This window comes from Brassica oleracea, chromosome C3 (assembly GCF_000695525.1).
Source record: "Brassica oleracea var. oleracea cultivar TO1000 chromosome C3, BOL, whole genome shotgun sequence".
NCBI classification, from domain to species: domain Eukaryota; kingdom Viridiplantae; phylum Streptophyta; class Magnoliopsida; order Brassicales; family Brassicaceae; genus Brassica; species Brassica oleracea.
In genome coordinates, this window is record NC_027750.1 from 627,884 (window position 1) to 641,936 (window position 14,053).

The 14,053-nt window shown below is 35.4% G+C and overlaps 3 protein-coding genes across 4 annotated transcripts; all 3 read left to right on the plus strand.

Annotated features, from left to right (window-relative positions):
- Positions 1-904: 904 nt before the first annotated feature.
- On the plus strand, positions 905-2,474 carry LOC106332890 (UDP-glycosyltransferase 89A2). Its single transcript, XM_013771383.1, is given in 2 exon segments — positions 905-1,217; positions 1,220-2,474. Coding segments are annotated over 2 exon segments (1,377 nt in total). The 5' UTR covers positions 905-1,007; the 3' UTR covers positions 2,387-2,474.
- Positions 2,475-6,423: 3,949 nt separating this feature from the next.
- LOC106332958 (zinc finger protein ZAT5-like) lies at positions 6,424-7,476 on the plus strand. The gene has a single exon (XM_013771440.1). It carries the CDS (start codon positions 6,546-6,548, stop codon positions 7,374-7,376), a length of 831 nt encoding a protein of 276 aa, XP_013626894.1. The 5' UTR covers positions 6,424-6,545; the 3' UTR covers positions 7,377-7,476.
- A 2,357-nt stretch (positions 7,477-9,833) lies between these two features.
- On the plus strand, positions 9,834-11,887 carry LOC106328856 (ras-related protein RABE1d). 2 transcript variants are annotated; one of them, XM_013767384.1, is made up of 8 exons: positions 9,834-10,061; positions 10,498-10,570; positions 10,649-10,749; positions 10,880-10,945; positions 11,031-11,128; positions 11,208-11,270; positions 11,356-11,448; positions 11,525-11,887. In XM_013767384.1, the coding sequence occupies exons 1-8, from the start codon at positions 9,989-9,991 to the stop codon at positions 11,609-11,611; spliced, it is 654 nt and encodes a 217-aa protein (XP_013622838.1). In that variant the 5' UTR covers positions 9,834-9,988; the 3' UTR covers positions 11,612-11,887. The 2 variants fall into 2 exon arrangements, with proteins under 2 accessions (XP_013622838.1, XP_013622839.1); XM_013767385.1 differs by having other exon boundaries at positions 10,023-10,061; positions 10,498-10,583.
- Positions 11,888-14,053: the final 2,166 nt, after the last annotated feature.

The following is a 14,053-nucleotide window of genomic DNA, read 5'->3' on the forward strand; positions in this document are numbered from 1 at the left end:
TGTAAAAATCATAATTTTAAAATTATTTAATAGTAATTAGAAATAATTATTTGATAGCAATAAGATTTTTCGGAAAGATAATTGTAAAAGTGTATATGATAATATTTTTCTTTTTCTAAAATCCTAAACAAAAATATAAAAAAGTATTTGATAGTTTTCTTTTTCTTTTTAATTGTAAATAAAAACAAGATTTATAAAACATAATTTTTTCTTTAAAAAAAATCATAACAAAAGTAAACATACCTATTTAATAGTATTTTTTAAAAATGGATAACAAGTATGATGCTAAAGCTATAAAATTAACAAAAATCAAAACTTAGGATGTTGTCGTGATTGATATTTATGTATTTGGTTAAATATATATTTTCATGTTTGCTCATAAAAAATTGATGATTATTATTATTATTATTACTATATATATGTTTAGTCAAAAACCAATCAAGCTTCATCATTATCTTATTACATTTTTTTTATTTTTATTATGTATTAGTTTATAATTCATTTTAATTAAAATGTTATTATGAAAATATATCATTAATAAATAATGAATCAAGAAAATTAGTACATAAAAAAGTGTATAATATTAACATTGCTTCTTGGCCTTATTTAACTTCTAAATTCTTTTTTATTTCATTATAATTATTATTTCGGGTTGGATCTGGTTTAAAGTTTTACGTTTGGATGTTTTTTCTAACTCTAATAAATATTAACTAAGACTTACGTGTGAAAACGAGTTTTTAACTATAAAATAAATTTTACATAACATATGCAAAAACAATTTTAAAACAATTTTTTAATATTTTTTATTAAATTAAAATATTAAATAAAGTCAAGTTGCAACGGCCCAAATGTAATTTTAAATAATAATCACTAAAACCTAGATTCTAAAGTTCAGATATTTTTGATAGAATGTATTATTGCTATTATTATATAATGGCGTCCAAGAGTATTATTATTAATAATAACACTAGATAAAAGATAAAAAAAAAAACGCCACCGCGAAAAAAATGTCGACACCGCACATTGCGGTGTTCCCCTTCCCAGCACAAGGCCACTTGCTTCCTCTCCTCGACTTAACTCACCATCTCTGCCTCCGCGGCGTCACCGTCTCCGTCATCGTCACTCCCGGAAACGTAACCTACCTCTCTCCTCTCCTCTCCGCATATCCCACCTCCGTCTCGTCCGTATTTTTCCCGTTCCCTCCTCATCCTGCCCTCCCCCCCCCGGCGTCGAGAACGTCAGAGACGTCGGAAACTCCGGGAACCTGCCGATCATGGCGTCTCTTCGTCGGCTCCGAGATCCGATCGTCCTCTGGTTCCGATCTCATCCAAATCCACCTGTCGCTCTGGTCTCCGACTTCTTCCTCGGATGGACTCACGGCCTCTGCGATCAGATCGGCGTCCCTCGCTTTGCTTTCTTCTCGATCAGCTCGTTCTTAGTCTCCGTGCTCCGGTTCTGCTTCGAGAACGTGGATCGGATCAGATCAACGGATCCGGTTCGTCTCCTTGATCTTCCTCGTTCTCCGATCTTCAAGGAGGAGCATCTTCCGTCCGTGTTCCGACGATGCCTCCAAGCTCCGTCACCGGATCTCCTCGAAACGGCCAGAGACTTCTCCATGAATGCTTTGGGCTACGGATCTGTTTTCAATTCCTCGCTCTGTGTGGAAGACGAGTATCTGGAGCACGTGAAGAAACAGAGCACGAGTCATGAACGGTTTTACGTAACCGGTCCGCTTTGTTCAATTGAACCGGGTTTGAAATCCGAGTCCGGTTCTCTAGACTCGAATTTGCTGAGCTGGCTCGACGGTTCCCCGGACGGGTCAGTGCTCTACGTTTGTTTCGGAAGTCAAAAGAGCTTGACCCAAGATCAGTGCCGTGCTCTCGCGCTTGGCCTCGAGAGAAGCATGGCCCGGTTCGTCTGGGTGGTTAAAACAGATCCGATGATACCCGACGGGTTCGAGGATCGGGTTTCCGGACGTGGAATCCTCGTCAGAGGGTGGGTCCCGCAGCTGCTGGTGTTGCGACACGTGGCCGTCGCTGGGTTTTTGAGCCATTGCGGATGGAACTCGGTGCTTGAAGGTATAACGAGTGGGGCCGTGATATTGGGCTGGCCCATGGAAGCGGACCAGTTCGTGAACGCGAGGTTGCTTGTGGACCATTTGGGTGCTGCTGTTAGGGTTTGCCAAGGGGCTGAAACTGTGCCTGACCCGGATGACTTGGGTCGGGTTATAGCGGAGATGATGGGTGAGGGTGGACGTAAAGTGGCTGCTCGAGCAGAGGAGCTAAGGTGGAAGACTGACGCCGAGGCAAATGGAAGCTCTATTGTTGATTTACAAAGACTTGTTGAAGAGTTTGGAAAACTCTTAAGTCTATCACCACTACGTTAAAAACAAAATCTCATGAAAATATATATATATGTGATTATGATTCTAAATTGGTGTATTTTCAATTTGCATGATAGTTCTATTTTCTTATCGTCCGTCTTAATTTAGTTAAACTCTTATATTTTTAACAAGCAACATATGATTCGCATTGTACGACTTGTAACGAGGGATCAAACATAACAAAGTCTATATTACAGTTGAATGAGAGGAAAAACGAGCATAACATGATGTTATATCGTATAGACTCTCAAGTAATTATGGACATGACTCTCTTGGAATGATGTGGTGGTTATTCACATCGGCCTCAACGTCTTCTCCTGCTATCTTCTCCGTCATCATCAAGGTTCTTTGTGCTCCGGCCCTATGCAGCTCCTCCGACCGCCTATTAGTCGTAGCCAAGACCGTTACCACAAGCAGTAAGAGCGATAAAGCCTTAGTCTTCTTCATGGCTTTTACTTTTTAAAAAAATCTGCTCTTTGATTACTCCAACACTTGATGAGTCGAGCACACTATAAATAGAAGAACTTATTGAACCGTGACATCATAGGTAAACTTAAACTTCTTTTTTTTTTTGTCACGAAGGTAAACTTAACCTTCTTTGCTCCAAAAAAAACAACCTTCACTACATAAAATATTTATCCAAAAATGGTAGTACGCACTATATTTTTGTTTTCTTATCTATTAATATCTATTAATGTCAGATCATTCGATATGTATTGGTGTCTTTATATAACTCTCAACACTTGCAATGACTAACTCTATTGCTGATTAACAAAGCCTAGTTGAAGAATTTGGAAAAATCTAGTCTATCAATATATTAAAAAAATGCGATTAGTGTGTCAGAGCTGGCACTGAGATTTTGTGGGATGTAAAGATTTGGTAAAGATTTCAATAATTTTTTTAAAACAAATGTGGAGTTTTGTATCTATGTAATTTTTCTACAAAAAATTTTAGAATTTAAAACAAATATTTTATTTTGCTTTTCCCAAAATCGGTTTTTAGTGGTATGTGATTATGTGTACTATATGTTCTGTCTGCTTTTAAACCAGTGTATTTTCAATTTGAATGATAGGTCTATTGTGATTTCGCTAGTCTTAATTTAGTTAAATTTCTACATTAATACGCAACATATGATTCGCATGGTAACAAGGGATCAAGCATAACAAGTATATATTACAGTTGAATTAACAGAAAAACGAGCATAACGGCATCTCCAATGTAAAACTCTATTTTTTCTTCTAAAATAAAGTAAAAATGAAAATGAAGTAAAATTGCTCTAATCCTACTTCATGTCCTCCTCTATAATGGAGTGATGAACAAACAAAAAGTAGATTACTCCATTTATGGAGTAAATTTTATTATGGAGTGAGATATGTAGTTGAGTTGGAGCATTTCTTACTCCGCATTCACTTTTATTCTATTTTAGAGGAAAAAATAGAGTAGGAACGGAGATGCCCTAACATAATGTCATATTTCATAAAACATTAATTATGGGGCATGGATTGTATCATTGCTCTCCCATGACCCTCTTGGAATGCTGTGGTGGTTATTAACGTCGGCCTCAACTTCCTCTCCTGCTATCTTCTCCACCATCAGGATTCTTTGTGCTCCGGCAACAAGCAGCTCCTCCGGCAGTTTAATAGTCGTAGCGACGACCATTACCACAAGCAATAAGAGGGATAAAGCTTTGGTCTTCTTCATGGCTCTTAGCTTTTTTTTTAATAATTCAACAACACCTTATGATTCTGGCACATTATAAATAGAAGAACTTAGTGAATTGTGACATTGTAGTTAAACAGTGTTACCTTCACCACATGAAATATTCATCCAAAAATAGTAGTGCGCACTATAGTTTTGTTTTCTTATCTATTAATGTCAGATCATTCAGGTGGTGCTTAACAGATTGGATTAGAATAATTTTATCCACCAATCACGATACACCACCTTCACCATCTAGACAGGACACTATGAAATTGTGTCACTATGAAAATTAGTTAGTTACATGATTACATTAAGATATAATGGAGCTTATCAAGATATTTTTAAAAATTTACCAATAGGCAATATCATTTTATAATTAAACAGTGTTACCTTCACCACATGAAATTAATTAGCACATATAGAGTTATTGTCTTAAGAGAGTGAGGTGTATAGAACATGATAACGCACGTTTGCATGATTGATTTATGTTTCTGTCACTCACATCTACGTTGAAATAATAACAAAAACGAGAGTGGAGCATATAAATTTCATGAATATAAGGTAATCATGTTTCCTTTACTAAATGATATATATTTGTATGAAAACATTTTCTTACAAAGAAAATTTGGGTCACAAATAATATTTAGAGTTTGTTGTGACTTGTGAGCTATCTTCACTCGCAATCCAATTTTGTTTTGATTAGACGATATGCATATGTCTTCTAAACTAGCCCCTAGATGATCCTTTGCAACCACTACATAACGGTTTGTGAAAAAAGCCTTGCTAAAAAGTTGTTTTTCAAAGTAAAATAAAAAGGGTTTTATTAAGATGATGATGAACGATCGATGATTATGTCGATGATTAAAATAAAAGTATATGCTTTGCTTAGGGTAAGTAGTGAAGCTAGCTAGTTGGCAAGTAATGGCTTATTTTGGCGGCCAAGCAATTCTCTCTCTTTCACACATACAATCCTCAACTCCAAGACTTAAATCAGTTCTTCATATATTCAATTATTATCTATTGATATATATGATTATAAAACTGTGATCCTAGCTTCACAATACACTCAAAAATATTCGTCTTAGTAATCTATTATATATTTATTATCAACACGTTATCAAGAAATATTCATAGAGCCAAGGAAAAAACTAACTATTTAGAGTTGAATGAGTAAACGTTGGATAAAAAAACTCATTATTTTTTCATACTTTTGTGGAATCTTTATCAAATTCACAAATTGTTCTATCACCGAGTTATTGGTATACTACAGTACAGAATCATATAGGACAGTATGACAAATTATTATTTGTATTTAAAATATTAAGAAACTGAGATAACAGAGGTTACTTCACCAAATACACATTATTAGCTAATCACAAGCTTAATAATGGATTGATCAATCAACTGGGTGATCAAAATAAAAATCAATGTATAGGCGCAAACATAGGAAGTTATATTATATATTAAATTTGTTATAAAAATATTATTAAATTATAATATAACTATGATCATGATTCATAGTTGTGTGTTGCCTCAACTGCACATGAACTGCTCACCTCAAAATTTGATTGCTTTTTCATATTAGCTTTATTAATCAGCTACTTAAGTTCAGTGCACACAATCCACAATGATTAGTAGTATATGATACAAGTTTAGAAATTGTATTGTATTTCAAATTAAGTCATATATATGTACATATTTATAACTCATGACATATTTAGAAAATGCAGTTCATTTTTCTCTCTAGATATAATACTATTTTACATTTTGCCAAGTGTCATAATTTATTTTGAAATTTATGCACTCAAATTATAGAATGATATTTTTCTTGTATCAGAAAATAAAGTCTAAATATACAGTTGTCTGAATAATTATAGATACAGAAGTCTCAGTAAATCATGCTTGTGCCACTACTTAAACTAGATTTCATTTATCCATCCAAATTCTTCTAAGACAAGTGCTGACATTGAATTTAATTTTTGTTATTGTTATTAGGTAGTAGTAGTACGAAGATATGGAAATTATAAGGATGAAATGGATAAATTTCATGAGTAATCAAGTTTAACAAATACTAATTAAATTTTATTTGATCCATAATACAAGCAAAACAATGTTAATCAAATAAAGAGAAAACTAATTTAAACAATGGAAAGAAGAAAAAAAAAACAAGAGGAGAGAAACAAGTGGTTCCAGGCTTGCAAATCTAAACTTCCAGAAAGGAATCCTTCACCAAAAGTCTTTTGGGGTTTGCTTCTTTTCTTATCCTTTCTCTTACCTTTCATTACATATATACTCTATTTACAATACAAGAGTTTTGTGCGTATAAACAAGTACAACCACAAAATATATATAGAGAGAGAGATACTCAGACATATAAACCAAACATACCAAACAATACTTCTCTCCATATATACATATCTCTCTTGTGTTCTTGAAACAGCCAAATTAAAAGCGGAGGATCATGACAAGTGTTCATGAGGAGACGCGTCTGGTACTCCTCATCAAGGGCAAACGTACCAAACGTCAGCGATCTGCGTCCCCTCATATCAAGGCAGAAGTAATGTCCAGTGTTTGCAACGAGGAACGATCACTGGAGGCAAGAGAAGAAGGAGCTGGTGAAATCGAATTCCGGGGAGCTACGGACGAAGACCAAGACATGGCGAATTGTCTAATGTTGTTGTCACAAGGACATAAATCAAACACTAGTGGAGATCCTTTGTTGACGCATAAAATTGGTTTCTTGAGCAACAAGAAACCGGTGGCCTCTCTAGTGTTAGGGCTAAACGGTGTTTACCAGTGCAAAACGTGTGATAAAAGCTTCCACTCGTTTCAAGCGCTAGGAGGGCACAGGACTAGCCACAAGAAGCCCAAACTCGGAGCAATCGTTCTCAAATGCGACGAGAAGAAATCTGCGTCTGCGGTTAAAACAGTTGAAGCTGCGAGAGTTGTAGGAAGCTTTCTTTCTCTACAAGTAACTAGCAGTGACGGTAGCAAGAAACAGGAAAAAACACATGAATGTTCGATCTGCAAGGCCGAGTTTTCTTCAGGACAAGCCTTAGGAGGACATATGAGGAGACATAGAGGTTTAACATTGAATGCAAATGCTAACTCAACAATCAGAACAGCGACATCATCAAGTCATAATCAAGAATCTATACGGGAAAATAACTTTATGGAGTTAGATCTGAATCTTCCAGCGCCAGAAGATGAACCCAAGTTCGTGTTCGCGTCCAAAGATCAGATTATTCTCTTCGCGGCTGCGTCCAATTCTTTGATTGATTGTCATCACTAATTAATAACTTCTTTAACCTTCATATGTATTCATAACTTCTTTAACCTTCATATGTATTCTAATTAATATTGGTCCTTGTAATTTGACATTGATTGAGTTAACTTCATCATTGCTTCATTTTAACAGTACTATTCATTGCTCCATATACTATTTTGTTTAATGTGGTGATGTCATCTTTAAAAGAGAATTTCATAATTAGCACCAAAAGTCTATATGTAATACTTAGCTTTGGGAGAATGATTAAAGATGCTAATGAGGTTTGTTCCTTGAAGAGTGGAACAAGCATGTGACGATGACTTTCATACAAAGTCACTTCGTTTGTTAGCCGCCACACTAACTCTGTAACTCCTTTCGGTGCACTTCACTTCCTTTTGCAGTTTTAGAGTGTTTCAACGTAGAAGTAACTTCATCTCCAACTGAAAAAAAAAAACACTTCAAATACTAAACTAAAATCAATCAGAAGTCTTCAATAAAATAACAAAACATGCGTAATTTGAACTTACCGCATTGAGATTATACCCTATGTCCAACATCATTCAAGAGCATCTGTCAATACTACAACATCTTCTAGAAAAAAGGAGCTACACTACGCATAGTATCATTTCTGGTATATTGGCATGCATCTCTTATACCGATTGTTATGTCTTTATACAGTCGTCCATATACATATAACATATATATTTTCTTTTGTTAAAATGACACATTTGTATGTGTTTCTCTTTTGGAATCCATGAACATGACACGTAGAGAAAGTACAAATTAACATAAGCGAGTGAATATTCCTAACATTTGGAAAGGATTAAAAGATTTGATAATAACATTATGTTTAGTAATTTTTCAGAAAACATCGGTGGACTTTTTAATTAATGTAGTGGCTGTACTTTTCACATTGTTAATTGATACAAACCGTCTATGTTTGTAATAAGACAAAACATCGAGGCCATGTTGTGTAATTGACGACGATTTCAAAGATCAATCGTTACATGTGAATTTGGGATAAACTTCAAAACACAGTGTTCTCTATTATCTTGAAAAATAAAGTCTTATACGGCACATATATTATATATACATCATTTACGTAAAGAGGAGACACGTTCAATGTTTGAATTCGTATAGATTATAGATAATGTGGATAACTAAAAGGATTGAGACACTGATAATAAGTTTATATACATGTGATTAATAATAATATTTATAAGAATAATTATATATATGGTGGATAAATATGTATATATTTGACTTAGCCTGGAACCATGGAATCATGAACCTCTCTCCTCTCCCCGTTCCCTCTCCAAAAAACTTTTTACGGAGGTGAAGTTGAGAGGGGTTCATGATTACGCCGGTTCCTTTTCTGGCTCTGATTCTCGGTGATCGGGCTTCGATTCTGGCAAGCGGCAGATTCTTCAGTGACAACTTGGCCGGCTTCTCTTTCAGCAGGCGATGGCTCCTTCAGCGTTGCTTGGCTGGCTCTGCCTCCAGCGTTACACCTTTCCTTCCGGTGCAGCGGCTGGCTTCTCGTCGATTTATCTGACTTTTATATTTTGTTTTTTTTTCTTTGTTTTCCTTCTTTGTTCCTCGCCTCCATGCCTTCTCACAGATTCAGTTTGAGTTTCGATCTTCATCGGAATGGGCCTTCCTTCCCCTATTATGGGATTGGTTCATCTTCGGTCTTATCAGAATCAATAAAGATGATCAGTTGTGGATTAGGAGTTTCTGATGACCTAGATCGATTTTCTTCAACTAAATCACTTTCATCTTTGATGTGATGGCAATCTCGTCTTTTTCTGCTTGTGTCGTTGTTAGATGTGTCGTCCGTGCATCCTATTTCGGTATGTTCCCGTGGATACCGATTTGACTTCCGACGACGACTTCAATGGCAGTGTAAGGAGCTGACGTAATTTTCTCTCGGCGCGTGTCTCTTTTTCGTTTTCGTGAGTAGATGTGGTGTCGATCAGGATCAGTTGTTGAGCTCCTTTGTTGGACTTTTGTTTTGTCCCTTTTAAGTTCTTTTTTTATCTTGTCTTTTTAATTGGCTTTTTGTAAATTTGGCATTTGTTAATAAAATACCAGCGACAAAAGAAAAAAACAGAGGCTCTGGCATGATTAGATACTTCGCTGGATTGCGCTAGCGTACGACGTACATACAGCAAAGCAACCGCCTCCACCCACTAACTGCTTGACAGCTCACCAGAAAACTCCACTAGTCTGCTTGTCTACAGTAGACCTGTCACACATGATTACACCAAACGTGCATTACTTCTTCCGTTACTGCACCCTGAACTTCCGAAACATCCTACAATAACCCCAAATATTTATAATCTGATCAACTTTTACCCACATCAATCAACTTATTTGCTATAACCAAGGGTGATAATTGTAAATATAAAAAATTCAGGGTCTAAAACTATAAACAAAATAAAATAATATCCACCAAATTTTTATTTTATTTTTTTCCAGGAGCAATCAACTTCTTTTAGCTGTTCTCCAGAAACACTTCCAATCTCCTTCGGAAAGAAAAAGAAGAAGAAGAAGCAGACTCGGTTTAGCTTTTGTAAGAGAAGCAAAAGTGATAAATCTCTGAGCTTTTAACCTTTTTAATCTGATCTTGAGAGATGGCGGTTGCTCCGGCGAGAGCTCGTTCGGATTATGATTACCTCATCAAGCTCCTTCTCATCGGCGACAGCGGTAAGCTTCTTCTTCTTCTTCTTCTTCTTCTTCTCTCTCTCTTTAGTAGATAAAGTAAGCAACTTTGAAAACTTACATGTGCTCGATTGCTTTCTCCGACAACATCTCGTACCTGTCTTTTTTTCGATTTTAATTAGGGCTTTATGATTTTGATTTGTTCCACCAACTAGTAGTAGAGTAAAGTAAGCAACTTTGAATATTCTCACAAGTGCTTGATTCGTTGGTTTCTCCGACAAAACCTCGTGTCTGTTTTGTCGGTGTCTAATTAGGGTTTCATGATTTTGATTTGTTCTACTAAAAACTAGTAGTAGAGTAAATATTGTGTAAATTTTTTTTTATAAAAAAAAAAGAAAAAGGAGAAGACTTTGACGAAATAAGTTGATTCATGTTTTGTTTTGTTTTAGCCTTTATGTGTTTGTGTATGTACTCTCTTCAGGTGTGGGGAAGAGTTGCTTGTTGCTGCGTTTCTCAGATGATACTTTCACTACAAGCTTCATTACTACCATTGGGTATATCTTCCTTGCTCTGTTTTCTTAAGATTTATGTCTTTCTTTTGTCTAAGTTTGTGTCTTTTCTTCATCTTCCAGAATTGACTTCAAGATACGAACCGTTGAGCTTGATGGGAAGCGTATCAAGTTGCAGATATGGGACACTGCTGGTCAAGAACGTTTCAGAACTATAACCACAGGTTTAATAATAAATAAAAACTGTTTATTTATTTATTTAAACTTGCAAGTAAACTCATAATATTATAAGTAAACAATGCAATTAATCTGTTTATTTTTTGTCCCTAATGCGTTTTGGTCCATTTTATGCAGCGTATTACAGAGGAGCGATGGGTATACTGCTTGTCTACGATGTAACCGATGAGTCATCCTTCAACAGTATGTCTTCTTTACTATTTTTATCTTTATCAAATCAATTTTGCTATATATCATTTTCAAAGAAAATTGGATTGTTTTATGACAGACATAAGGAACTGGATGAAGAACATAGAGCAGCATGCCTCGGATAATGTCAACAAAATACTGGTCGGTAACAAAGCTGACATGGATGAAAGCAAAAGGGTAAGTAGTAAATCTTCACTTGCATATCATGACATTGTAGTAGTATACTCTCTGATGCATTGACCTTATTTTTTCTCAGGCTATCCCAACAGCAAAGGGCCAAGCTTTAGCTGATGAGTATGGAATCAAATTCTTTGAGACGGTGAGATTAATAAAACATAACATCATATGTATGTGCCCTTTTATGTTCTTGATGAGTACTGATTGTGATTACAAAATTGTTGCAGAGTGCAAAAACAAACCTCAATGTGGAATCTGTTTTCCTCTCTATTGCCAAAGACATCAAACAAAGATTGACAGAAACTGATACAAAGGCTGAGGTAAGAACCGAACTCACTCTTTCATATTATCTTTATACAGACAAAGGTAAAAATATTATGTAATGTTGATTTACAGCCACAAGGCATCAAGATCACTAAGCAAGATGCTGCTTCATCGTCTTCTACTACAGCTGAGAAATCAGCTTGCTGTAGTTACGTTTAGGAGTATGATCTTCGCTCTTCTTCTTCTTCGCCTGCACCAAGTCTCTAGCCATCTGATGTTTTCATCTCCTACGTCTCAAATCAGAGATCGTTCTTGTTTGTGTAACATAGGACGAGTAGGATTATCTCATTGATGGTTGTGATCTTTGTATGTCTAATTTGTTATCTTTGTAATTCTGTACAATGATCTTCCTGGTAAGGAAGACAATGTTGGTCAAAAACAATGTTTCAGACTTTTGAATTTATGAAAATGAAACTGCTGTAGTGTGTATAATTTTTTTTAGTGTGTACAAAACTTACTTTAACAGTTCATCAAGTGTTAAGGGAAAGACAAATTTGATTACTGTATTTCTTTTGAAATAAAGTATTTAAAAGAAATGTTATTGGGATCTATTGAGGATTTGTATTTTTATCAGAAATTAAAATTGGTATATAATGTAATAGTTTAGAAAATTAAAATATTTAAAAACAGCAGAAGAGTTTCAAGAGGATTAGTAAAAGAGAGGTTTGCTGAACCGGTTACGATGTTGCCGTCGAGGTCCGCTTTTCAGTACGGAGCGCTTCCGTGTTTTTGGCTTAGGAGCGGAGCATTTGGGCCGGTGGTGTTGGGGATGGTCAAGAGATGCACCGAAAGGTCCGGTGTTTCATTCAGATCCTTAGGAGACTAATGCCATGCTTTATTGTGGTATCTCGGCATGTCATTAACATCTAGTGTCTATAATGCGTTCGTCTCGCGAGGTCCAATAAGTAGGCTATAGGAGCGAGGCATGGGTCTTGATGGAGCTGAAGCTAGTCACAAAATTCACCACCCGGTGTTGATGCATTTGTCTGCATTCATATCTTTGGAGACAAAGGCTCGTGTTTTGAGAAGAAGTTGTGACCAGTTTAAAGTATCTAAGGCTTCATTGCTTATGCTCACTGTGGTCAAAGTAGGTGGTTCAAGAGACAACTCTTTCTGGGTCTTAGAAAAAGTTTGTTCTCATGGGTTGGAATTACAGCAAAGTTTGATTTCAGGTAGGTAGCTTAGGATCCAATCTACTGATGAGTGATAGTTGAATCCATTGTGGTGAAATCATGTACTCCTAATTTAGTTAATATAAAGTTGATGATGAGTTAAAAAAAAAGAGTAAGAGATAGTTAAGCCTTCAACAACTTACATAGAACCCGGGCCGGCTAAGATACGACGGCGAGCAGTGCTACTGTCCCCGGACCAGGGCCATGATATTAAAGATCTAATTCTTTCAATTTTAAAAAAAAATAATAAAAGAAAACAATCTTTAAGAACAAAAAAATATACATGTATTCTAATTTTTTTTATTTTATATGTTTAATATCTAAATTTAATAAATCTACATTTATTCTAAAAATTGATTTTATATGTTTTATATCTAAATTTAATAACTTTTTTTTTTTTAACGCTGATTTATTATGTGATATGAGAAAGGTTACATAGAAGATTCAACAACCGACAATACTACCTGCCTTACGAGGACCTACGCCTAACTGCATCACCTGAACCGTCCTATGAAGATCCACACCTGACCAGATTTACTTGTATCATGTTGAAGATCACTTGTAAGCCTTTCTTCTGTAGTCTGCATAATTGTTTAATAAATCGCTCTCTCCGGGACTTGAAACCTGGATTTCCTGTAATCTGCAAGAAATTGCATAGTTTGGGATTTGAACCCCAACCTGGGTGTAAAAGTTTTTAAACCTTAACCACTAGGCTACGGTGGCTTCCACAAATTTAATAACCTTCTATTCTATACAATACAGTTTTCAAAAAATTATACTTAAATTGTGTGTTTTAATTATTAAAAGGCCTAAAATATTTTTTTGCGCAATGGCTCCTATAAACTATGAGCCGACCACCCTGCATAAAGACAGCAGTTATGAAAAGTTTATATACTAACAATCAGAAAACAATATTTTATATGTTCGATAATGATGTGTAAAAGAATGAAACATATTCAAGATGTTCAATATGCAATTTGATGAGTTGCATCAGAGACAATTCCTGTGGACAATTCCATACACAGAGCTAACAGAGTCACTAAGACTTGCTGTTGCTGAAGTATTATTGCCTTGCTGACAGATTATTCCTCAAACACTTTTGGTAAAAGTTTTTTGTATTTTTTCTCTTACCTGCAAAAGCTTTATATATGTAAACCTAAAGAGATTTAAACCAATGATCTGCGTAGGCCATTGGTTGAGAGTTGGAAAAATTCTCAGAGATACATAAAGTATACAGCTGAAGATCTTTAGAAATTGTTGGGTGAGCTGTTTGAAGGAAAGTCTGTGAATGAACCACCACGACGGTAATAAATACAACAAAAACACATTAAAACTAATTGGAAAATGATTTCATCAGAGATTTATGGCAAATTGGTTTGGATCATATAAAAAAAAAAATTCCAAAAAACGAATGCGAATGATAATAGAG